The sequence below is a fragment of the Copadichromis virginalis genome, unplaced genomic scaffold, assembly GCF_057382275.1.
Source record: "Copadichromis virginalis isolate Kocher_CV1m ecotype Utaka unplaced genomic scaffold, C_Virginalis_male_GT1.1 unmapped_scaffold_1, whole genome shotgun sequence".
In the NCBI taxonomy this organism is placed as follows: Eukaryota; Metazoa; Chordata; class Actinopteri; order Cichliformes; family Cichlidae; genus Copadichromis; species Copadichromis virginalis.
Genome location: NW_028188589.1, coordinates 2,483,303 through 2,510,338, shown reverse-complemented (window position 1 = coordinate 2,510,338; position 27,036 = coordinate 2,483,303). Strand labels below are relative to the sequence as shown.

At 43.4% G+C, this 27,036-nt stretch overlaps 2 protein-coding genes and 1 long non-coding RNA gene across 3 annotated transcripts in view; 2 read left to right on the top strand and 1 right to left on the bottom strand.

The window, feature by feature from the left end:
* LOC146679523 (uncharacterized) overlaps nucleotides 1–27,036 on the bottom strand; it is a 241,879-nt gene that overhangs the window by 43,542 nt on the left and 171,301 nt on the right. The window lies entirely within an intron of this gene.
* LOC146679531 (uncharacterized) lies at nucleotides 935–25,460 on the top strand. The gene is made up of 3 exons (XR_014918561.1): nucleotides 935–1,144; nucleotides 19,544–19,649; nucleotides 25,272–25,460. It is a non-coding gene; the product is annotated as an uncharacterized LOC146679531 (long non-coding RNA).
* On the top strand, nucleotides 9,908–11,305 carry LOC146679532 (uncharacterized). The gene has a single exon (XM_085450276.1). The coding sequence runs from the start codon at nucleotides 10,191–10,193 to the stop codon at nucleotides 11,277–11,279; it is 1,089 nt and encodes a 362-aa protein (XP_085306402.1). The 5' UTR covers nucleotides 9,908–10,190; the 3' UTR covers nucleotides 11,280–11,305.

The window sequence follows — 27,036 nt, the reverse complement described above, 5'->3', positions numbered from 1 at the left end:
TGAATTTGTCTGGAGAACTTTGGCTTCAGCCAAGTTAGATAAACACACTGTGTCTCTGTCAAAACAGCAGTGTAGTTGTGGCACCCCTGTGAGGGAATGACCACATGAATATTATTTTGTGTAAAACACTCATGTAACGGGACATTTTTCATTGCTATATGTATTTATTTTCAGTTTCTTTAAGAGGATAGAAAATCCATGTAACAGGGATTCATTTTATGTTAGAAAGCAGTGAGGGCGGAACTTTGGTGCTTGCTCCGGGGTTTCGGGGAGCAGTAAGTGGAGCCCACCTTCCGCTGCTTCCTCAGACACGTTCTGGAGGAAAGCAGAGACGCATCGTGTCTTCCTTACTCTGCTCTTCACCTGCTTTTACAGGTCGGTACACGGTGCTCGCACCGAAAATGTTGTTTATTGTCACCATGGTTACCCACGTTAATGTGAATGGGAGAGTTAAGGCGGTCCGCCAAAGTTATTTATATGTAAACACGGGAGAAAACCAGAGGAGTGTCCCGCGCGACCGCACCGCGAGCCCGCTCGTTAGGTGGAGCGCTCGTGAAGCAGAGTCAGTGCGCTCCTATGCTCTGTGCAAACGTGTTGTAATGCTCCAATCAAATCAGTTCTGTGAGATGTGAATGTTAATAGTTCTGTTAAAGTGACTGAGTAGATTAGCTAGTGTAACACAAGCACTCTGAGCAACTCTGTGTAGCTAACAGAGGCATTCATGGGTTGATTCAACAAGCTGTGTTTCATGATGCACTAAATAGTGATTTTGCCAGTAAATTACTGGAGGGAACAAATGTAATGTATTTACCAATGCTGTTATTGAATAGAACTGTTTAGCCAGTAAGACACTGCAGAAGACAATGTGATGTGTTTATTGATATGATAAAAGGATGTAGCTGTTATGGAAAGAAGTGTGAACTTGAGAAACTGAACCAGTTAAAAAGAGTATATTTCACTGATGTTGTGAAATAAGTAAATGTAATTGATGTGAATGAGGAACCAGCTGAACAGCATATTGAAAGCTCATGTTTAGTGTTTTGTAGCATTTATTTGTGTGAAATAAATCAGACTCAGACACGTTCTGGAGGAAAGCAGAGACGCATCGTGTCTTCCTTACTCTGCTCTTCACCTGCTTTTACAGGTAACATATTTGTCATCGAGGTCTTCATCCTTGGGACCCGTAACATAGTAACTTCTTCATTGTTATACTTCTATAGTTTTCCCATTTTGTGAGCTGTGGATGTGGAAAGTGTCTCAGTGACACATCCACATGAAAACGGCGTTACCTTCGTTCATTTGCACGTCAAATGAACGAGCTGTTTGGACTTTAACGTCACAGCTGATGCTTCGATACTCGAACTCAAGAGTTCAGCTTCCACTCAGAGGTACAAGTACACACAGCAAAGATAAACGTGTACACAAGGTGGAACCCACAAGTGCACAGCTCCAACCAGAGATGGGCAGTAATCCGATTACTTTTTTCAAGAAACGAGTAAAGTGAGGGATTACTATTGCAAAAAAGGTAATTAGATTACTGTTACTTTCCCTTAAGCACGCTGCGTTACTGCGTTACTAAAACCGCAGCTGTGTGCAGATGAACAATGGATAATCTATCGAGTGTGGAGAGAGTGTGAGCGTGCAGCGTTTAAAGCGTGGAAGCACTGACCTTACTTTGAGTTTGACTCTGTAAAAAGTGACAAAAACATTAGCATCCGCTGTTCACTGCGTGGGAAGACAACATGCTCACTCACTATGTGTTAATGGGCATGCTTATTTATAACTTTGATAAAATGTCATAAAAATAATTCCATGCCAGCTCACCATTGGTGATCAGGTAGTTTCTGTTCCAGTTCCAGTCCCATAAATCATGAAGCTTGCTGCCAGAAAAGCTTCAAATCTCCTTTGAAAGCTGTTTGTGGTCTTGATTGTGGGAGCTTCAGTTGTCTGACTCCAGCTGCCACACAGTGCTCACTGATATCATTTGCAAAAACCCCAGTGTGACAATATTTATCAGGAAGTGACGACTTTTCTTTGAACATTTGCTAAGGCTAAGCTGTGCTTTCTACCACAGTTGGGAATTTCCTGGTTTACAACAAATTATTGTGTCAACACCGCATAAGATTTCAAACTACAGGAAAATCACTGGAGTTATAAGAGGCAGACAACGACACACACACCACATGCATGCTGTTGCTATTTATTGTGGATTAACCTGTCAAGGGCAAGAACAAAATAATTCTGCCTCAAATACAGGAAATCATAGCTTTCCTGTATTTCCTCCATTGTTGGCATGCTGGTTAGTGCTGTTGCTCCACAGTAAGAAGGTCCTGGGCTAAATTATCCATGAATGTAAACGGCTGTGTGTTTCTATCTGATAGACTGGTGAGCTGTCCAGGGTGTACCCTGCCTGGTAACCTATCACTTCAGGGTTATTTCCCAGCCCTGCTGCAACCAGGATAGAGATAGGAGGATGGTAGTTGTTGTAGACCCATTCAATTTCAATTGAAGGATTAAAATGTTCCAGGAGCTCAACTTACTCCATCTGAACATGTTTCAATCGTGTTTTATGAACACAACATGCAGCTTTACTGAATATGAAAAGGTTGTGTTGATTTAACTCAGTTGTTTAAGTCAAAGGAGCTTGCAAAGAAAAGCGTCTGGACTTCTTTAAGTTGCTTGAAGACGTTTCACCTCTCATCCGAGAAGCTTCTTCAGTTCTAAGGTCAAATGGTGGAGAGTCCCAGATATAAACCTAGTGGGAGTGACCCCCCACAGAGGGACAAAAGGACCCCCTGATGATCCTCTAATCGCCTGAGCCAAGGTGGGAAACTGGGCGTGGGTCCCAATCAGCCAGTTGTTTAAGTTTCTGCCAAAGCAAAACCTTTGTGTGCAACCAGTGTCCACTATTGAATCAAGTAAATCCAACATGTTTTTGTCAGTGCAAAAGGAGTTACGGTGCCTGTATTCCTGCACAATATTGTCCCGGGAGGGAGAAAAACTTTCTGGTGAAGTTTTGGTTGATTTTTGGGTTTTGCTTGACACTAGGTTGATTTTATCAGTGAGGTTTGGATTGTTTTCTTTCTCTAAGAGAGAGAAAGATGGTTTTATGCTTGGACATGTTTGCAATGGGCCCCAGTATTTGTTACTTTATTAGTATTTTATTGGTTGCGTTTGTTTGTGCTTTTGTTACAGTGCACTGAGATAAGAACATCTGAGAGGTGTGATCCACCGGTGGTGATATTTTGGTATTTTGTGAGTTCCCGATTTAACAAATCAGCTCTTTAATCCAGACCTGAGAGGTTGAACTTTAAAGCTCTATAAAATATTCTTACTGGAAACAGTGGCAAAGTGTTTTTCTCCATGATTATAATGGGCTTGGGAGAAATTCACTGATATGTGACATTGATCACATGAGAAGTCCTGAGCCTAAAAGGATTGCAGCGAGTCAATTCAGTCCAAAAACAAGGAGCTGTTTTCCTTTAAAATGATGACGTCATCTTGCTGGTGATGGAGGCTCGAATAGGCTGCGCGTGAGACTCCATTATCAGCAATATCTGGTATGAATGTGTGTGGATGTATGCATGTGACTGGACTGTGACGGACTGACGACTAAAAATTTAACTGACTTGACACTGAGACAAAAACGGTGCCGACTTTAGGATTAGTGAATGTCCACAACAATTCACCCAGCCTGTAGAAGAAGGGTGGATGTTTTGTCTTGCTTTGTTTGTGCAGGAGCAGAAGGATGACAGAGACTAAAGGGGGAGGCTGTAGCTTCACATGAGTGTGAGCTGCAGACTGAACCCTTTGGTTGCTAATGTTGAGTCACTGATGTTTGCATTAAGAAAATTGTGTTTTAGTAGCTGTGTTTTAATTAAGGTATCACATTATATTGTTGGGAATGTTAAATGCTAAAGTGAAGAAAAGCTTTGATTTCACTCATGACTGAACATGTTATTATGAACCATAGCAGGCCACTGTAAAGAGTCAATTAGCTTTTATAGAGGGAAAAAAGGCCAAAAACTCTGTTAATACCTATGAATAACAAGGAATGATAGACTTGTCACATTCAAAATAGAGATATGTAATAACAAACACGGGTCCGTGTCATTTAGGTTCTCCATTGAAATAGTCAATCATTTAGAAAAGTAGAATATATATATATACAGTGGGGCAAAAAAGTATTTAGTCAGTCACAGATTGTGCAAGTTCCCCCACCTAAAATGATGACAGAGGTCAGTAATTTGCACCAGAGGTACACTTCAACTGTGAGAGACAGAATGTGAAAAAAAAATCCATGAATCCACATGGTAGGATTTGTAAAGAATTTATTCGTAAATCAGGGTGGAAAATAAGTATTTGGTCAATAACAAAAATACAACTCAATACTTTGTAACATAACCTTTGTTGGCAATAACAGAGGTCAAACGTTTACTATAGGTCTTTACCAGGTTTGCACACACAGTAGCTGGTATTTTGGCCCATTCCTCCATGCAGATCTTCTCGAGAGCAGTGATGTTTTGGGGCTGTCGCCGAGCAACACGGACTATCAACTCCCGCCACAGATTTTCTATGGGGTTGAGGTCTGGAGACTGGCTAGGCCACTCCAGGACTTTCAAATGCTTCTTACGGAGCCACTCCTTTGTTGCCCGGGCAGTGTGTTCTGGATCATTGTCATGTTGGAAGACCCAGATTCGTTTCATCTTCAAAGTTCTCACTGATGGAAGGAGGTTTTGGCTCAAAATCTCACGATACATGGCCCCATTCATTCTGTCCTTAACACGGATCAGTCGTCCTGTCCCCTTGGCAGAAAAACAGCCCCATAGCATGATGTTTCCACCCCCATGCTTCACAGTAGGTACGGTGTTCTTGGGATGCAACTCAGTATTCTTCGTCCTCCAAACACGACGAGTTGAGTTTATACCAAAAAGTTCTACTTTGGTTTCATCTGACCACATGACATTCTCCCAATCCTCTGCTGTATCATCCATGTGCTCTCTGGCAAACTTCAGACGGGCCTGGACATGCACTGGCTTCAGCAGCGGAACACGTCTGGCACTGCGGGATTTGATTCCCTGCCGTTGTAGTGTGTTACTGATGGTGACCTTTGTTACTTTGGTCCCAGCTCTCTGCAGGTCATTCACCAGGTCCCCCCGTGTGGTTCTGGGATCTTTGCTCACCGTTCTCATGATCATTTTGACCCCACGGGATGAGATCTTGCGTGGAGCCCCAGATCGAGGGAGATTATCAGTGGTCTTGTATGTCTTCCATTTTCTGATGATTGCTCCCACAGTTGATTTTTTCACACCAAGCTGCTTGCCTATTGTAGATTCACTCTTCCCAGTCTGGTGCAGGTCTACAATACTTTTCCTGGTGTCCTTCGAAAGCTCTTTGGTCTTGGCCATGGCGGAGTTTGGAGTCTGACTGTTTGAGGCTGTGGACAGGTGTCTTTTATACAGATGATGAGTTCAAACAGGTGCCATTCATACAGGTAACGAGTGGGGGACAGAAAAGCTTATTACAGAAGACGTTACAGGTCTGTGAGAGCCAGAGATTTTCCTTGTTTGAGGTGACCAAATACTTATTTTCCACCCTGATTTACGAATAAATTCTTTACAAATCCTACCATGTGAATTCATGGATTTTTTTTTCACATTCTGTCTCTCACAGTTGAAGTGTACCTCTGGTGCAAATTACTGACCTCTGTCATCATTTTAAGTGGGGGAACTTGCACAATCGGTGGCTGACTAAATACTTTTTTGCCCCACTGTATGTATATATATATATATATATATATATATATATATATATATATATATATATATATATATATATATAAGGGGTGCAACGATATTCGTATCGATATTGAACCGTTCGATACAGTGCTTTCGGTTCGGTACGCATATGTATCGAACAATACAAAATTTGTAATTTATTTTATCAACTTTCCTTCTGACGATGCTGTCTGTGTTGAGCGCTCAGTGAATCTGCGTTCGACTACTCCGCCTAGGCTCGAGAGTACAGCCTAGGCGGAGTAGTCGAACGCAGATTCACTGAGCGCTCAACACAGACAGCATGGTCAGAAGGAAGAGCGCAGGGCAAGCTAGCGAGACAGAAGTGGACCTCCCCCACCCTCATTCAGATCTGGCGTTTGGAATTATTTTGGTTTTCATGTGACGTATGACCCTGAAGGTAAGCGAGTCATGGACTCAGGTAAAACAGTATGTTGGATGTGCCATGCAATGTTCAATTACATTGGTGTGAACTAGTGTGTTAGCGCAGTTAGCTGGTTAACGTGTTGGCCGTCTAGCCCCATGCACGGGACGATCGGCGGTAGCTCGTTAACGGAGATTTGCCGTGTTGTGGCGTTAAGGTTATTTCAACGAGATTAATCTGAAAGCACTAGTGGGAACACAACGAATATGACTGCACATTTACGCCGACATCATCCTAGTGCAAAGACAAAAACAACAAGCACGCATGCTACAAACTTTAGCCGAGTCATTTAGACGGCTGTTAGCACATGATTCTCCTTATGGAGACCTGATATGTTTAATATGCTGCTGAGAATATAGCCCAGAAGAAGCGGATAGTATAGCTTTTATTTTGGAAAGAGACATTTTTCTGTAATAAACTCTCTTTTCCAAGATGAGTGATTCCTCAATCAGATACAGGGCTCGCAATATCGCTAGCCCGACGTCCCGGGGCTAGCGATTTTTTCAGTCGGGGTACCAAAATCTATCTCTGCCCTGCCCGTCGGGCTATTGTAGGAAGGAAAAATATATGTCAATGCTTTTGCATTCTTTCAGAAATGTAGCTGGGTAATTATGTCATTGGCATCGGTGAGCCACTGTCAATATGTGACATATTGAAATCGCGTTTGAATTTGCGCTTGTTTTTTTGCTTTCACTTTGCAATCGCGCGAACTGTGTATAGAGAGCGACAGAACTGATCTGTGAGTGATGATAATTTGTGCACCAATTCCTCTGACATCGTCTTATTAATCGTTAGCTTACTATGCAAACATGACAAGTGAAATCTCCCGCAGCTTAAACATATGAGAGGTTGATCGCGCAGAGAATCGCTGAGTGCGTGTGTAAAAGCAGCAGGATATATGATATATATTTTATATTATTTTAGTTCTGCTGAGCCAAATAAGACAGGTCAGGGTGAAGAAGTGACAGCCAAAGAAAAGCTTACCACAAAACGGAGAAGTTATGACAAATCAGACTATAAGGCAAAAAGAAAGTGCAGCTTTATGGTTTCATGGACAAAAGAATTTCTGTGGCTGCAATATGACGAGCTATATAACCAGGGCTGCACATAAGTGGTCCACAGGTGCGTATTCGCTGTCAAAATAAAAAACACGCACAAGGGTTAGGGTTAAATTTAAAAACTGTACTTTTGAGTTAAAATATATATTTATAATTTTAATAAATGACAAATTAAAAATGCATGAACATTTTTTTGTATTGAAAAAATATCGAACCGTGACACCAAAGTATCGAACCGAACCGTGAATTTTGTGTATCGTTGCACCCCTAATGTATATATGTCTCAACGCTGTTTCTCAATAATATTAAAAACCTAAAAACTATTGTTGTGGAAGATAGAAGTCACTGTGACAGCCCTCTGACTGTGGAGGACGTTTGTAATCCTATTTCTGCACTTAAGGCCAACAAATCTGATGGTTTAACTGCAGAGTTTTATGAATCATTTTCTAATCTCCTGGCGTCGTTCTTACTGCAGCTTTTCATAGGAAGTGTAGAGAATAACATCCTCCCTCCTACTCTTACTCAGGGTCTCATAACACTTATTCCAAAGCCAAACAAAGACTTACTTCTTATTGATAATTGGAGACCCATCTGTCTGCTCAATGATGACTATGAGATTATGGCTTTAGTACTTGCTAACAGAATGAAAGAGTTCTTGGACACAATTATCGATGAGACACAATCAGGCTTTATGAGAAACAGACACCTTTCTAAGAACATGAGACTGGTTTTAGATCTACTTGATTACTCTGATTTGGTATCTGACTATAGCTTCATTCTCTTCCTGGATTTTTAAAAGGCTTTTGATACAATTGAACATCAATTTATTTTCCACTCTTTGGAAAAATTTGGCATTTTTCTGTAAAGCTATCAAAACCTTGTACACGAATGGCAATAGCTCAATTAAAACGATTAAGACTCCACCCCGAGATTTGACCTGTTATACAAGGAATCAGCACAGCTGATAAGGAGCTCATCATCAGCCAGCTAGCTGATGACACCACACTCTTCTTGAAGAATGCAAATCAAATCCGTCCAGCCCTTAGTGTTATTAGTGATTTCTCTGAGGCATCTGCTTTATGTCGAAATCTAAAAAAATTTGAATTACTAGCAATTAAAAGCTGCACTGCAAATGCTCTCTGTAACATTTCTGTTAAACAAGAAGTCACATGCCCAGGACTGTTAATATCCAAAGACCAAAAGTCAAGATGCTCGTCAAACTTGTCAAACAGTGTTGGGGAATTCTCAATGGTGCTTGGTGCCATACCCTCAGGGACTTTAATGTTATATAAAAACACTGACAGCTCAATATCTGCCTCAGTCACTCTCCCTGATCCAGCTGAGTCAGCAGTGGGAAAAATCTGCTTTTCACAGGAACTTGGTAACAGCAATAAGAGAATACGTAGTTTATTCCAAGAAGATATCATGTCTCTCCCATATATAGAATATCTTACTGGAACCGACATGTTCCAGATATCACCTGGAAGACAGTCTGGATGATCCCATAAATATCTAATTGTGAACAAGGTGAAGGAAATCTCATATAAAATTCTTCATAAATGTTACCCAGCCAGTCACTATATGGTAACATTTAAAAGAGACATAAATACTAATTGAACTTTCTGTGGGGATCATCCAGAAACTGTGGCACATCTCTTTTGGTTCCTCTACACAGAGATTCTGGAAGAATTTAGCAGTTTTGTTATTGTCTATAGTTTAAGGGAGTTTTCTTTACGATGGGAAAATGTTTTATTCTTTTTCTTTAAGTTCCCCAGGAAGAATGATAAATGTTTTTTTATAAAAAAAATTGTTAATACTTCTAGCTATTTTATATCCATAAATGTAAGTTTATTAATAAAACACCATATTTCTGCCGTTTTATAAGGATATGAATTGTACATACAATCAATTTCAGACTCAACCAACAAAAAGCCTCTCAGAACAATATTTATATTGTAACAGTTGCTATTGTAATGCAGTGTATCACCACATGGCGGCGCCTCCTGTCTCACAACTGGTGTCACCCCCTTTTTGTTCTTCTTCGCACTCCTCCTGTAATGGATGCTCCCGTGTGTACGCGGACTAGTGTCCTCTTTAGTAATGTGTGGTAGAGGTAGCACTTTTATTTTTGATATTGTAAATAAATGAGTACTTTTTGGAAAGTCAGAAGCTGTTGCTCATTCGCTATCCATCTGCACACCTCCGCGGCTGGCTTCATCTCCACTGCACGTTACAACTGGCGCCCGAACTTTTTCCCCTTGGACTTCAGACGATTTTTGCATCCCGCCGAGGATTCTTCTCTTCTAGCACGTGAACTGTCTCGGAAATCCCCCCAGTTTTGCGGACGCTCGGACGTTTTCTCCAGCCATGGCCGCAGCCTCAGCTCAGGTGGGACCCGACTAATTTCTGGATACCGTGGTGTGCTGCTGCTCCGCTTGGGAGAAAGAAAAAGAGAGAAGCTGACTCCGCGACGCGAATGGACTCCGTGGATTTGTTATTTGTTGTTGGTTTTGTCTTCTAAGGATTAATTCTTCTGTGGAGAGCCTGGACATGAACATTTCTGCTGGCTTTTCATTCCCCTTTACCTCTGCTGAGACTGACTGTAGCACATGTAAGTGATAGCTTGGCTGACTACAACCGTTGGTGCTGGTCTTCGGCTCAGTATAACAAAACGACTTAAAACTAATCTTGCATTGAGCTCTAGTGTTGCAGACATGCTATTGTAATAACATGGTTCTGATCACTCCAGTCTAATTTCAGTTGTTGGGCGAAATTTTATATGTGGTTTTTCTAAATTTAATCTTGAACGCATTTTTGCAGTTTTGTCTTTCTAGTCTGACCTAACTGACTCTTTTACTGCTATATCAATAACTGCGCTGTGCCCTGGAGCGGCTTAATTTTTTTGAAATCGCAATGGCACATTGCCCAGACGACTCTGACTCAGACATGGAACTTACCTCGTTACCTATGTGCCAGATAGTTGAAAATGTGACTCCTAGCCTTAGCCAACAAGTGGTGGAGTTAAGAACTGAGGTGAATAAGCTTAGTGATTGTTTACGTGACTCACTGAACATACAGCAGAGTTTACTAAGGCAGTGGGACCAACTCACAACAGGGAACTCTCCCCCTCCTGCAGTCCCACAGTCTCCTGTTTTCCCAATGGCCACATCGACACCTCATGTTCATGTGATGGACAAAACTGAACCCACCAACAGTACCAATCCGTTCCTGCCCAGCAACCCATTTCAACCTACAAATCCTTTCCTCCCATCTCACTCACTTGAACTCAGCAGCACTTCCAGAGTGATTGCGGCAGCTTTACATCACGCAAAGCTGGAGCCTCCTGTGTATGCTGGGGACGGAAAAGTGCAACCTGAGGAATGGTTAAATGCAGTTGGCACATACAAAGCCTCATTGAACCTAACTGATGGGCAATTGCTAAACGAACTGCCACACTTTCTTGCAAAAGAGCCCGGGAAATGGTTCAAGGCACCGAGCTCCCACATCACATCATGGGCTCAATTCTGTCAACTGTTTAAGACAGTTTTTCTGCCCTCCGACAACCAAGAACGCATCCTGAGAGGAATTTTGGATCGTGTTCAGGCTCAGGACGAGCCGCTCCCAACCTTTGTCGCCCACATGTTGAGTGAGTTTGACAAACTGAAGAGCCCCCCACCTGAAAAAGACAGAATTGACCTAATTAGTAAACATGCTCTCGAAAAATACAGAGTTGCCCTGTATGGCGCTAATGTCACTTCTGTAATGGACCTGCTGCTACGCGCTCATGAGCTTCACTCAGTGCTTGGACCACAAAGACCACAGCCTGCTTTATGTAGCAAAGACAACTATAAGCCTGAACCTTACTGCTTCAAATGCTCTCAGCCAGGGTTCACTACACGCACCTGCCCAAACTGTAACACCCAACCTCATTTGCCACAACGAGCCTCGAACACCGCTAGGCATGGCCCAGTCCAGCCATTGCCAGCACTCTGGCCCCTCTGATCCTGGCCATGAAAAGGTCAGCACCACATCCCAGCCACAATACAGGCAGTCGGGAAACTACAGGGGGGGGAGGACATTTCACAGAGGCCAACCTTCCCCCAGTTACTAACGGAGCCTCACACGCCCGATTCACTACAGGGTGGACACAGTCTTGGACACTTGGAAGACAATTTTTCACAAGTCCACTGGAATACCCCACTAAGAACGAAAGTGAACTTCAATGCTTCATCTGTGGATGCTACCCTCGACACGGGTGCTTCCCTCTCGGCTGTACGAACAGATCTCATTCAAGTAAATGACTCTTACCCTAGAAACACAAGTGAGTGGAATGGTCCTGCAGTTAACCTCGCCAATAATGCTCCCTGTATCCCTGTTGGTGTTATTTGGCTCAATATTGGATTCATGAACAAGAACTTTTACCAGCGTTTTGCCATAATACCAGATTTGTCCTCTCCTTTCATTCTGGGAATGGATTTTATGGCAAGAGCTTCTGTTTCTATTCACATTCCCACTAGAACAGTCTACATTGAGGACATCCCCTGCCCACTTGCAGACAATGAAGAGGACCTTCAAAATGATTACTCACATTCACCTGGAACACTGATGTCTTTGGACTTGGTTCGCTCAGACTTAACAGCCAAACTGTCTGAAGCAAGTCTCTCAGAGAACAACAAGGATGCTTTACTAAATCTGCTCAGCAAGTTTAGCTCCTTGTTTGATGGTCAACTTGGTCGAATGGCTCTCACTGAGCACGCCATAGAGACTGGCAATGCAACACCTGTCAAACTCCCACCCTATCGCACGTCACCTGCTAAGAAACGTGTGATTGAAGAACAGGTGCAACAAATGTTGAAGGACAACATCATTGAACCTTCCACAAGCCCTTGGGCAGCTCCTGTAGTCATTGTAAATAGAGCGGCCACGGAACCAAGGTTTTGTGTGGACTTTCGAGGGCTCAACCAAGTTACCCGAAAAGACTCTTATCCCCTGCCTCGTGTAGATGAGTCTTTGGACTTTCTGTTAAGAGGAAAGTTTGTCTCGACATTGGACTTAGCGCGAGGCTATTGGCAGGTTGCTGTAGCAGAGGACTCGAAGCCTAAAACTGCCTTCATCTCTCACTGCGGTCTCTTCCAGTTTCGGGTGCTGCCCTTTGGGCTCTGCAACGCACCTGCAACTTTTCAGAGACTCATGAACTGTGTGCTTGCTGGCCTCATTTACAAAACGTGCGCAGTCTACCTGGATGACATTGTTATCGCCTCACCTACCTTTGAACAGCACTTAGTGGATCTTGAGGAGGTGCTGGGCAGACTCCAGGCTGCTGGCTTGTCATTGAAGCTCAAAAAGTGCCAATTCTGCCTCGATGAATTCACCTTTCTCGGGTACCGCATCACATCATCAGGTGTTAAGCCCGATCCGGACAAAGTAAAGGCGGTTAAGGAGTTTGATACCCCAACCTCAGTGAAACACGTCCGTCAGTTCCTTGGCTTGACTGGCTATTATCTTTTTTTTTTTTTTTTTTTTTCTTTTTCTAAATGTCATCAGAAACAGCAGTATGCGACATTACGTGATGGCAGAGCTTCAGTTCATCCTTTGTCATTTTTTTTTTTTTAATAAATAGGACAGGGGGAATGAATGAGAGAGAGAGAGGGGGAGAGAAGGAAAGAAAACCAAAGGGGAGAAGAGACGGTGAGAAGGGGGGGGAAGAGAGACAAAAAAAAACAAAACTCCTGGGTCACCTGTATGGAGAAAAAAAAAAAAAACAAACAAACAAAAACAAACAGAGGAGACAGCAAACAACAAAGAGCAACATAATAATAGAGAAAGCAAAGCACCATCACAATAAACTAGCTAGTCATAGATATCAGTATTTACTAAGTAATAAACGATATTGTGCAGCACGCAAGATAGACAGCGCACAGTGTGCTTTGAGGCAGCAGCCAAGAAAGCTTTAGTCCGCGTCTGTGAATACCCATGTGTGCATACCTGTGTGGATCAGCATGCTTGCATTCCAAAGGTTTCTCCATGTAATGATCTGCTAGGGAGTGTGGGGGGGCCACAGCCCCGTCCTCCAGGGTGTGAAGCGGGTATGGAGGAGATCAAAACTCCAGACATCCAGAGGCCCCCAGAACACAAGAGACCATGGAAGACCAACAGAGGGGCAGCCGCGCCACTGTCCCAGTAAGAGCTGAGGAGAGTCCCAGATGAGGGCTCGCCCATCAGCCGCGGAGCTGTCATTGTAAATAGAGCGGCCACGGAACCAAGGTTTTGTGTGGACTTTCGAGGGCTCAACCAAGTTACCCGAAAAGACTCTTATCCCCTGCCTCGTGTAGATGAGTCTTTGGACTTTCTGTTAAGAGGAAAGTTTGTCTCGACATTGGACTTAGCGCGAGGCTATTGGCAGGTTGCTGTAGCAGAGGACTCGAAGCCTAAAACTGCCTTCATCTCTCACTGCGGTCTCTTCCAGTTTCGGGTGCTGCCCTTTGGGCTCTGCAACGCACCTGCAACTTTTCAGAGACTCATGAACTCTGTGCTTGCTGGCCTCATTTACAAAACGCGCGCAGTCTACCTGGATGACATTGTTATCACCTCACCTACCTTTGAAGAGCACTTAGTGGATCTTGAGGAGGTGCTGGGAAGACTCCAGGCTGCTGGCTTGTCATTGAAGCTCAAAAAGTGCCAATTCTGCCTCGATGAATTCACCTTTCTCGGATACCGCATCACATCATCAGGTGTTAAGCCCGATCCGGACAAAGTAAAGGCGGTTAAGGAGTTTGATACCCCAACCTCAGTGAAACACGTCCGTCAGTTCCTTGGCTTGACTGGCTATTATCGACGCTTCATTCAGACCTCTTCACGCCATCACCAGAAAGGACAATGCTTTCCACTGGGACGACAGCTGTCGAAGGGCCATGGACACTTTGAAGGATCATGTCACATCAGCCCCGATCCTGTCATTTCCAGACTTCAACCGTCCCTTTTCCATTCACGCCGATGCATGTGACATTGGTCTTGGGGCAGTGTTGATGCAAAAGGATGACAAGGGTCGTGAGTACGTTGTGGCTTTTGCTAGTCGCTCCCTTCACAAAGCTGAACTCCCCTACTGCACTTCAGATAAGGAGTGCCTCGCTGTGATATGGGCTGTGGAACACTTCCGCCCATATGTTGAAGGTGTTCATGTTACTATCTTCACTGACCACAACAGTCTCAGGTGGCTCATGTCTCGTCAAAACCCAACGGGCCGACTCGCCCGCTGGTCACTTCGTTTGCAGGACTTTGATTTCACAATAGTGCACAAACCTGGTGCACAGAACAAAGTTCCCGAAGCACTGTCACGCAACCCTTTGCCTCTGACCTGTGACAGGCCGACTGATCTTTTACCAGATCATGCTGTTATGGGCAGCCTGGACATTCGTACTCTGCCCCCCGTCATTCTGGCTGACCGTTCACAATTGAGACAGCTGCAGTTAGACGATCATGTCACAGGTCCACTCCTCAGAGACACTGAAGCAGACTCTCTGAACAGCTCGGACAATGCCACCTTGTTACAGTATGTTGTGTATGACTCTTTTGTATCACAGAGAACCCAAGTTCACATGTGCTTTGCACCCTTTGAAAGAGCTGAAACTGTTTGCCCCTACTTCCATGAGAGGCACCTTGCTGGACTATTACCATGACCACCCCACAGCAGGTCACTTGGGTGTTTCTAAGACATTGGCTAGACTGCGTTTTAGGTTTTTCTGGCCCAAAATGGCAGCTGATGTGAAACGCTATGTGATTTCATGCTCAGTGTGCCAACTCACCAAGCCAAGTCAGAAAAAAGCAGCCGGTCTTATGGTTCCCATTGTCCCCCAGAACTCCTGGGAGTATGTGGGTGTGGATTTTGTTGGGCGACTTCCCCGCACCCCCACTGGTAATGCTTATTTGATCGTGTTTGTTGACTATTTGACTAAATGGGTTGAAGCCAGTGCTGTCAAAGAAGCTACATCTCAGGTAGCAGCTGGTAAATTCGTCACTGACATTTTTGCTAGGCGTGGTACACCCACTTACCTCATTTCTGACAGAGGGTCTCCTTTTGTGAGTGAGCTTTTTGAACATGTTGTTTCTGCCTTAGGCTCGGTGCACAGACTCACTACGGCATATCACCCTCAGACAAATGCTACTGAACGCGTCAACCGGATTCTGAAAACTGCAATCCGCGCTTATGTAGGTGATAAGCACACATCATGGGACAAGTTTCTCCCTCAGATTTGCTTTGCTCTGCGCACCGCCCCCCATGACAGTACAGGTATGACTCCTGCCATGATGCTTTATAGTCGTGAGTTAGACACCCCGCTTGACCTTATCACTCAGCCTTCTACAGCAGGTGTTGATGAACCGGGTGTGCCTTACCCTGAGACTTTGAGAGCCTCCCTGCAGGAAGCTCACAACCACGCCAAAGCAGCTTTGGACTATAGCCATGACAGACAAAAACATTACTATGACTTGAGACATCGACATGCCACGTTTCGTGTTGGTGACCTTGTGAGAGTTAAGACGCACCCCAGGTCAGACGCTCAGTCTAACTTTACTGCTAAACTTGCACCACTGTTTCAGGGACCATTGTGTGTATCTCAGAGACTCAGTGATGTTAATTACAGGCTCACTTGGGTGGACGCCGGTGTGGATGCAGGTGTTTATCATGTTGTGAACATGCAACCGTTCCATACCTGGGACTCTCTCACTTCCAAAGAACATTCTGTTTCATTGCCTGCTGAGAGAGAGACCGCAGAGGGTCGGAACTCTGACTCTCAGGCCCACCCTGGCCCCCCTGCAGACACTGACATTGACTCTAAGCCATTCCCCTTTGATTTACCGGACATTGACTCTTCTTCTGGTGTGGGCGCTGTTCCAGAGAGTGTTTCACCCAGATCTGTCCAGCACCCAGCTGTTGGTGGACATTACAATCTCAGGCCCAGACGTTGCCCCAGAGTTACGTCTGGCTGGAGCAACAAAAGATGGACTAATGATTTTCACACAACCAGGCTTGATCTGAAGTGAAATGTTTTGGTTAAACCTGTTTGATGCTGTCTTGTTGCATTGCTACTTTGAGTCATGATATGTAGATGTTTCTGTTTGCTCTACTTAATCCAGTTTTATGGCTCTTTCGTGCGTTAAGGTTCATTCTTGGCATTTACTTAGAAAAAAAAAAGAACAAAAGAAAAAAGTGAAAAAAACTAAGAAAACTGATTTTCCACTGTACATATTCGTCTTATTTTCACCAATTTCATTTTTAAATGGTCTTTTGCCCTGTGTGTGTGCACCAATCTTAGCTGTAACCTCTATGTATAGGGTACTGTTAGGTGTGGTGTGTGCTTTTTCAGCTGTGTACGGCTGAGGACAGCCTTTTTCTCACCAGGGGGGGACTATGTAACAGTTGCTATTGTAATGCAGTGTATCACCACATGGCGGCGCCTCCTGTCTCACAACTGGTGTCACCCCCTTTTTGTTCTTCTTCGCACTCCTCTTGTAATGGATGCTCCCGTGTGTACGCGGACTAGTGTGCTCTTTAGTAATGTGTGGTAGAGGTAGCACTTTTATTTTTGATATTGTAAATAAATGAGTACTTTTTGGAAAGTCAGAAGCTGTTGCTCATTCGCTATCCACCTGCACACCTCCGCGGCTGGCTTCATCTCCACTGCACGTTACAATATGTTGATTTTTTTCGCCTACTCATATCATAATTTTTTTACTCCTGGTTCTGTATGTTCATGTTCTGTTCTTTTGTAAACTTCATCTGTTTGTATGTTGTATACTCATTGTGTTTCAATAAAGTTCGATTTAAAAAAAGGTACGTTCTAAACGAAGCTTCATACGTCACTGATCACGTGACTCTGGCCAAACGAATCAAGCCTCGACACGGTGCTTCTGAAGCAGCGCGTTGATCTTTCTGACACACGCACCGGAGCGTCAGCTTCAAGCGGACCATCACTACGTCTCACATCTAAAGGTGTCAAGGTAACTTTGAACTGAGTTCAGTCAATCTGGAGTTTTTCCAAGTTTTCTGTTGCTCTCTGTGAGAGAAGAGCGTTAAAGGCGGGGCTCTCCAGAGTCCAGCAAAACAGGAAACCACAGCTGGGTGTGTGTAAGTGTGCAAACCAATAGAATGCATCGTGGTGGGGGGGCATCACGGGCAAGAAAAAAATAAAATAATCGGTCGTACCCATGCTTCCCCGACGTCATGCCAGCGCATATTGGGAAATTCGTAGGCACCGATCGGTTTTCTATCAGCCATTTGCTGGGAGTAAGGGCGCCCTCCGTTTGCGAGGTGCGCCTGCTGCTGGCGGCACAGGGAGGAGAGGGCGGGGCGGCGGGGAGTCTCTGGCTGGCTGGAGCGGCATCTAATAACCAACTCGCAAAACAAAATAAAAACAACAAACAGATATTATGATACAGACTTATAATCTGCACCGATGTTTTTTCTAAATTCTATAAAGTGAGCGCGAGAGCCCTCGGTGCGCCTGCGCACTGCTGAAGTCAAAGTAAACTTTATTGTCATCTCCGCTACAGACAGTCCAGCATATAGAGAGACGAGACGACGAGGCTGCAGTTACAGCGGTGCAAGTAAACAAACAATAAATATAAGAAGAGTAAGAAAATAAATCTACACTTTAGGACTCTGGGTAAAGGATCAATAACAATTTAAATTTATAATTTACAGTTTGATGATTTAAAGTCTCACACAAGCCGTCAAAAGGGGCGGGGCCGGCTGCTTCCAAGTAGAGCACATTTCATTTATAATGATGTAAATCCAAGCCCATCATGGATTCACGATCTGAATCCTGGGTTGTGTGAAATCCCAGAAATCAACCTTAGACAAAGTGAATCTGTGAACTAAGGTGTAGGTCTGTTAGGTTAATTGTGCTGATCCTCGGGTTGGGGGATTTGTGTTTGTACTGGAGCGCAAAATTCAAACCAATGGAAGATGGACAACAAAAGTTCAAAGCCATCAGGTGCTCAGGTTAGAAAAAAGAGAAAAGATGCAGGTAAGCAGACGTGTGATTGGATAATGGCAGCTCATCCTGAACCAATCAGACTAAACCCCAAACAATACATTATGTTACAGATTTTAATATTAATTAGTCATTGTTACTTGTTGATTTGTGCTTTTCTCATTGTGTGACGAATTATGACGACTGTTTGGTAGCTGTTATTGTCTCTCTCTCTCTCTTCATGTGTGTTTCTCTGGTGAAACAATAGTTTTGTGTTAATGTTAGGGCTGCACGATTTTGCATAAAATGAGAATCACGATTTTTTGGCTTAGAATTGAGATCATGATTCTCTCATAGCAATAAATAAACATAAAACAACAAATGTCTCACGTTTTGTTGTTGCAGCAAAATGTTGTCCTGCATGAAATTCCGTCTCCACCGTTGCTCGACGCTGCGTGTACAGAGCAGGTAGTGCAACAATAGAAAAATAGTTGCGGGACGGCACTGTGTAGCGTTTGTCTAGGGTGTTGATCGTTTTCCTAAATCCCTCGTTTTGCACAGTGTTAATGGAGCCATATCTTTGGTCAGGTGATAAGTGATAGCCTCCGTAATGTCTTTGTGCCTGCGGGAGTTCGACGTGTATAGGGAAGCGCTGTATAAGGTTCCCATTATTGATGTTTGGGTGGTTGACCGGGACGGATTTTCTCCTGTCACTTTCTCGTCATCCCTGACGTGCTCTCCGTTGTTGTTTCCCTGCTAATTTTAGCATCACACGGCACAGCTTCTGTATCACGTGGTATAAGGCTCCGCCCTTGTCATTTGTTGAGCAGGAAGAGTGAGCGCTTGTTTTCATGCAGAGTACGTCCCGGATCAAAATGTGAAGTTTTACAAATCACCACTTCTTTAGTGAATATCATTTCAGTCTCAGACAATCTCGTTTCTCTTACAGAGGTTGAATGCACCTTCTGCGGATGGCGGTACCACACAGTGTGCGTGGACTTCCCCTGCACAGAAGGCAACTACAAATGCTGTGAATGCTAAATAAACGGAAACAAATGATCCCTGTTGTCTTTGCTTGATGATTGGTTTGAGTCTTGACAATCCACATTGCTGGCGTTGCATCTTTCAATGCCAGCAATGGCAGGTATCAGTGCTCAAACCTTTTGTGTTTGTTTCCAACAAGTTGCCCACCTCGGGAAACAAAAATGTGTTCTTTTACTTGTCAGATGAACATATGAGACACTTTGACTCTTCAGTGCAGTGTGGAGCCTAACAAAGATCTGTTTTGTGTCCCAGCTGATCAGCAGGAGGAGGAGAGTCTGACGGAGCAGCAGAGGAACATTTTCAGCTACTTGGACTCAGCTCAGCCACTACAGAGGAAACAATGAGCTCAACACAGAAGGTGACAGACAGAGCAGGACCATATGACCAAAGATATTTATCACCATATACATTTGAACATTTCCCATAACGATGTAGCTGACGATAGAATTGACACCAGACAAAATACTTTACAGCTGCACAACTTTATTAAAAACCCATCAATGTATTTTCACTGAAACAAGCAGCTGTTGTTTATGTGCATTAAAGTTCTATAAAAATGTAACAGTGCAAATGCAAATTCCTCGCTGACAGTTTAACCAAAAGGCGTTTCCAGTGGAAACTGGCCGACACATCCTGAGCATAACCATGTATAATATCCACTAAACTTCAGAAGAGGTTATACAGTCGTGGCCAAAAGGTTTGAGAATTGCATAAATATTGGAACCTGGAGAAGTTGCTGCTTAAGTTTTTATAATAGCATTTTGCCTGCACTCCAGAATGTTATGAGGAGTGATCAGATGAACTGCATCGTCCTTCTTTGCCATGAAAACGAACTTAATCCCCAAAAAGCCTTACCACTGCATTTCATTGCTGTCATCAAAGGACCTGCTGAGACCATTTCAGTGATCGTCTTCTTAACTCAGGTGAGAATGTTGGCGAGCACGAGGCTGGAGATCATCATGGCTGTATCCTGATTCAGGTTCTGCAGCTTTAAAGTCCTCAAGGGCCGCGTACTCAAAGACCGCTAAGGCCGAAGTGCGAGGCTCGTAGGCTCGTGAAATGGGACGTCTAGCCTCCGTCGCGCTGCCCAGGTTGCCTAGCAACCATGATACTAACAGCTGGAAACGTTTCATACAGCTTTGTTTGACAGAAATGAAGGAGAACATATTTAGTTCATTTGTTTCTACATGAGCTCTGTGTGATTTGATGAGTATCTGAGGCTGAGACCACAGGACTGTGAAACATGATTGTTGGGCTTCATTTCTGTGCTGAACAGTCGTTTAAGATTAGCTGTAAATAACAATTAGCTGATGTTGTTCATGAGACTAAAGTCATCTCACTGTGGTAATGTAAATATAATATGTTCAATATTATAGTTATTATATTGTTGGCATTACTAAATTTGGCTCAGTGCTTACATACATGTGTAAAAAGCAAATGTACGAGCTGTGATGTTACACCCCGGCCTAGGCAACCGGAGTGCAACACGAAAAAAGTAAAAATAAAGAAAAAAAAAAACACACAAAAAAACCCCACTAAAGCTCACCACCAAAATCCCGAAATGAAAGTATCGACAAATCTATTTACAACAAACTATTTATTTACAACAAAACACCAAACTATTTACAACACGGGGGAGATCGCGACCATGACACACTGAAACACAAGGCTTAAATACATAGGAGAAATCAGGGGATGGACCACAGGAGGGAAACACAGCTGGGGCAAATTAGACCTGACGAGACAAGGAAAAGTAAACTGAACACACTAAGATAACACAGACTTTCAAAGTAAAGCAGGAAACACATAACAGTCACGCCAAAAGCAACACACTGACAACACCGAAACGTAACAGTTCCCCCCACCCAAAAATCAAACATTTAACACCAAGTGAAAAGTTTGATCCAGACAGACGAAGCCGATGAAGGCTGGAGCGGTCCCACTGACCCTCCAGCAGACGACGAAGGCTGGAGCGGTCCCACGGACCCTCCAGCGACGACAAAGGCTGGGGCGGTCCCTCGGACCCTCCAGCGAAGGCGGATGAAGGCTGGAGCGGTCCCTCGGACCCTCCAGCGGAGACGGACAGCTGAAGCGAAGGCAGACGAAGATGATGAAGGCTGGAGCGGTCCCACTGACCCGCCAGCAAAGGCGGATGAAGGCTGGAGCGGTCCCACGGACCCTCCAGCGACGACAAAGGCTGGGGCGGTCCCCGGACCCCCCAGCGAAGGCAATCCCGGACGAGCCCCCATATGTTACACCCCGGCCTAGGCAACCGGAGTGCAACACGAAAAAAGTAAAAATAAAGAAAAAAAAAAACACACACAAAAAACCCCCACTAAAGCTCACCACCAAAATCCCGAAACGAAAGTATCGACAAATCTATTTACAACAAACTATTTATTTACAACAAAACACCAAACTATTTACAACACGGGGGAGATCGCGACCATGACACACTGAAACACAAGGCTTAAATACATAGAAGGAGCAATCAGGGGATGGACCACAGGAGGGAAACACAGCTGGGGCAAATTAGACCTGACAAGACAAGGAAAAGTAAACTGAACACCCTAAGATAACACAGACTTTCAAAGTAAAGCAGGAAACACATAACAGTCACGCCAAAAACAACACACTGACAACACCGAAACGTAACATGTGATAACTGTGTCTGATAGAATGAAGAGTAGACTGATATATGAAATATTCCTTTATTGGGTGAGAAAATCAGACCATGTCATAACTGCTGTAAGTCACACAGAATAGATATCAGAGCCTTAAACAGGCTGACTTCTGCTAAATGGGTCAAACTGGGCAGAAAGTCTACAAACACATAACATCCTTATAGAATATGATGTAACACTATAGATCAACTTAGCTCAGAATATATAAAGCATATAAACAGTTACAGCAATATGATGCAACAAACACAGCAGCTACTGATCCAAAATACTCAAAGCTTCATAGAACTGAAACCAACATTTATTTTTAGCTCCATTCTGCTGCTGATACAGACTTTAGGTTTCTGAACATTAAACTTGTTGCTGCCTTTCATAGTGTGTAACTTGAAGGCCCTGAGTACTTTCTCCCACACTGAAAACACTGGGATGATCACATTATTTGAACATTACCTAATAAGACTGATTCAGCACAGACAGTTATGTTAAACTTTCCTAGCAGTCCTTCACAAACAGGGAACAGTCTGTCTATTCCCTCCATCTGTCAGATGCTGCTGGCTCTTCCTCCTCCTCTTCCTCACACACTGCTGAGTTTGTCCTGGTGGATCATCAGGGGTGCAAAGCCTCACAGATGATGTGCAGCAGTGGGTCCCTCAGTCTGTCCTCACTTGCAGACACTTGCAGTCGTCACACATGGAAATCAAATGTGTGATAAGATGCAGGATTCAAACACAAGTGTAACTTATAAACACATGTTCATACTTTTATTCCACAATCAGAGAGAAAGAAACAGAGAGAGAGTGCAGGACAGACAGACAGGTGACAGTCTCAGGTGTACACACTGCTACACAACAGCAGCAGAGAAGCAGGATTTAGTGTTTGTGTTATTACGAGTGTAAACAAGAAGAGTTCCAGATGGTGCAGTGGACACATGTGTGACTGCTGTGATTAAAGCATCTTTCTTTCAGCTTAACGAGTGAACCGTCAGCTCGTTCAAACACACGTTAAAGTGCGCCGAACAGAGGCAGCAATATAACACAGCTAACATTAACAGTGCAGTGGATCCTGCTTGTGCCGTGATGTTCAGGACTGCAAACCGAGCAGCATCACTGACTTTCAGCTTGTTGTGTTTGTGGATATATGACTGACTTTAATTATCCACAAAATCATCACATTCTCTGTCAGATGAAGGTCGACTATTGAACGGCGTATATTTTAAAGGCTTTAAAACCAAGTTAACGCTGAAAGTACAAACATCACTAATGTCACATAACTCTGCCAACAAGGCATAGCTATGTCTCATCTGGAGTATTGTTCAATCATTTGGTCAGCAGCTAATAAGGCAGATCTTAACAGACTTCAGTTAGTCCAGAATAAGGCGTCCAGATTAGTGTGAAGATGTTCATACTATACTAATATTGATAAAATGCATAATAACCTTTCTTGGCTTCCTGTACAGGCTAAAATATTCTATGGCTTACTTGTAGTTCTAAAGAAAGCAATTCTGTTAAACACACCACATTTATTCTGCTCAGCTGCAGTATCCAGATGAAATACATCATCATATTACACAGTTTTCAACAAACTGCAACTTAGTAAATGCTCGAGTTAAAAGTAACGTTTTGTAAAACTGTTACATTTAGAGCAACTTTTAAGTGGAATAAGTTGCCTTAAAAAATTAGAGAATTATTCAAAACTTCAATGAACACTTAAAAGCCGATTTACAGAGCTTTTAGTTGTTGTAAATATTGTAAGACATGATTTGTTTTTGAAATTTGTGTAATGTGCCTCAATGTTATTGATATTATTATTATTATTATTATTATTGATTGCTTATATTTGAACAATTGTGAAACCTCACTGTGGATGTAAGAGTGAAATTATGTGGATATCTTGAATCCACTTTATTGTGTAATATTTTATGTGAGTATTTGACGGACAGTGTTGGGAAGGTTACTTTTAAAATGTATTCCATTACAGAATACAGATTACATGCCCCAAAATGTATTCCGTTACGTTACTCAATGACAGTAACGTATTCTGAATACTTTGGATTACTTAATATATTATCATGCTTTTTACAACAACGTGAATGTACTATTGCTGTGTGATTTATTACTATTACTGAAGGTCCGCGACTCCGAACTGTAGTAAAGGGACCTCTGACTAATACGGCGGGGTCCCTGTCGGCTCGTAGCCGAAAAATAGCTTTACTTTGTTGTGTGGGTCAACTTTTCTTGCGAGAGACAGAGAGAGGCGTTGAAAGGCTGCTCCAACAGAACTTATTGTTTCGGAGGAAAACACGAACACGGTTTACAGTCGAGTCTTAATAGCTTACTTACAGCTGGGCTCGTCAGGCACTCTTCTTGGCTGCAGTGGTTATTATTATATTTACATGCCTCCAGCTCCCGTTTTTCCTCAATGACAACTCGTACCTTTCCACTCCCCTTTTTCTCCCTCCTCGCTCACAGACCCATAACGTGTATGGCAGTCCATTCTCCCTGCAACACGGACTACACTGCCCATGATGCTACATTCTTTAGAGCTATGCTTGTAGCATTCTGCCTTTTAGCTTAGCACAACAACAACAACAACGAAAAGGCGCTCTCTCACCCAGGAAACACACAGTCGCAGAGAGAGAGAGCGTTGCCCTGTAACCATGGCAACCGTAACGCTGCCGCCTGGAACAACAGCTGTCAAACAAAACCCAAACAGTCCTGACCCGCGACAAAATGAAACAGGAAAGTACTGCAGTGTAATCAATTTATTTCAACCATGTAACTGTATTCTGAATACCACCTTTTTAATCGGTAACTGTAATGGAATACAGTTACTCATATTTTGTATTTTAAATACATAACGGCGGTACATGTATTCCGTTACTCCCCAACACTGTTGACGGAAGACGAGCAACATCTGTTGTGGAAGCTAACGGGGTTCCTTTAGAATAAACAAACATAGGATTTATTATCACTGAATAATTCTGTATAAATCTATACAAATTATAGAAATATGTAATAGGAAACAACAAAATAATCTAAATTATAAAATTGTGTGTGTGTGTGTGTGTGTGTGTGTGTGTGTGCATGATTTTAGTGTTTGAACAGTCATGAATTATCTTTAACAGCAGGTTGGATGTAATGTGTTAGAACTACCAGCAGGTGGGGATAAGAGACCTTTAAGGTGTTTGGTGCCACGCTCCACCTTCAGGTTTAAAACTAGTGTTAATGGAGTTTGAAGGTTGAGTTTGTTCCACGACTGCATTTCACTCACTGCCTCTGTTTGTATCTCTATCACTGCAGGACCAACATGGAGCCAGAAGTCAGCGCTCTCAGGAGGCCGACAAACCTCACAGAAGAAAGGGAGAGAAAAAACACACCTGTGACGAGTGTGGGAAGGGTTTTAATGTGAGGGCTAAACTAAAACAGCATCAGGTCATCCACACTGGAGAGAGACCGTTCAGCTGTGACTTGTGTGGAAAGTCTTTTTCCTTGAAGGGTTCCCTAAAAACACACCAACTCATCCACAGTGGAGTTAAAGCGTACAGCTGTGATCAGTGTGGCAGAGCTTTTACTCAAAGTAGCCACTTACAGAGTCATCTAGTTACCCACTCTGGAATTAAGGCATACAGCTGTGACGAGTGTGGGATGGAGTTTACTGTGAAGGCTTCACTAAAACAGCATCAGGTCATCCACACTGGAGAGAGCCCGTTCAGCTGTGACTTGTGTGGAAAGTCTTTTTCCATGAAGGATTCCCTAAAAAAACACCAACTCATCCACAGTGGAGTTAAAGCGTACAGCTGTGATCAGTGTGGCAGAGCTTTTACTCACAGTAGCAACTTACAGAGGCATCTAGTTACCCACTCTGGAATTAAGCCATACAGCTGTGATCAGTGTGGCAGAGCTTTTACTCGCAGTAGCCACTTACAGAGTCATCTAGTTACCCACTCTGGAATTAAGCCATACAGCTGTGATCAGTGTGGCAGAGCTTTTACTCAAAGTAGCAGCTTACAGAGGCATCTAGTTACCCACTCTGGAATTAAGCCATACAGCTGTGATCAGTGTGGCAGAGCTTTTACTCAAAGTAGCAGCTTACAGAGTCATCTAGTTACCCACTCTGGAATTAAGGCATACAGCTGTGACGAGTGTGGGATGGAGTTTACTCTGAAGGCTTCACTAAAACAGCATCAGGTCATCCACACTGGAGAGAGACCGTTCAGCTGTGACTTGTGTGGAAAGTCTTTTTCCTTCAAGGTTTCCCTAAAAAAACACCAACTCATCCACAGTGGAGTTAAAGCGTACAGCTGTGATCAGTGTGGCAGAGCTTTTACTCAAAGTAGCCACTTACAGAGTCATCTAGTTACCCACTCTGGAATTAAGGCATACAGCTGTGATCAGTGTGGCAGAGCTTTTCCTCACAGTAGCAGCTTACAGAGGCATCTAGTTACCCACTCTGGAATTAAGCCATACAGCTGTGACATCTGTGGAAAAACTTTCAGCCAGAGAGGGCACCGAAATGAACACCTACGCATTCACACCAGACATGATGTGTACTGCTGTGAACAGTGTGGCAAATACTTTACAACAGACGCAGACTTACAACGACACATGTTTACCCACACTGAGGAGAGACCTTATCAATGTGACCTGTGTGAGAAGACTTTTAAAACTCCACATCACCTGAGACGACACCAACAGATCCACACCAGAAAGAGACTCTACAAGTGCAGCTACTGTGAGGTATGTATTTATATTGTTATCTTGTCATTTTAGCCTGACTGTTTGGAACAACTCTGCTCATTAAACTGTGTTAACATGTTAGCAATTCTACTGCATGGAAAAGCAGCTCTGAGTGATTATTCAGATTTTCCTTTCAGTTATGATTTTAGTATTACTGTAGTATTATGGTGGTAGTATTGTAGTTATTGCAGCCAGTAAACTGAGTGTGTTAACTGAAACAGTCAAATGTAGTTGGACGTCTGCAGAGATGCTCTTTATTTCAGGCGACGTTCAGGATACAAATGTTGAAGGACTGACTTACACTGTCTTTGTGTCTTTGTTTAGAAGC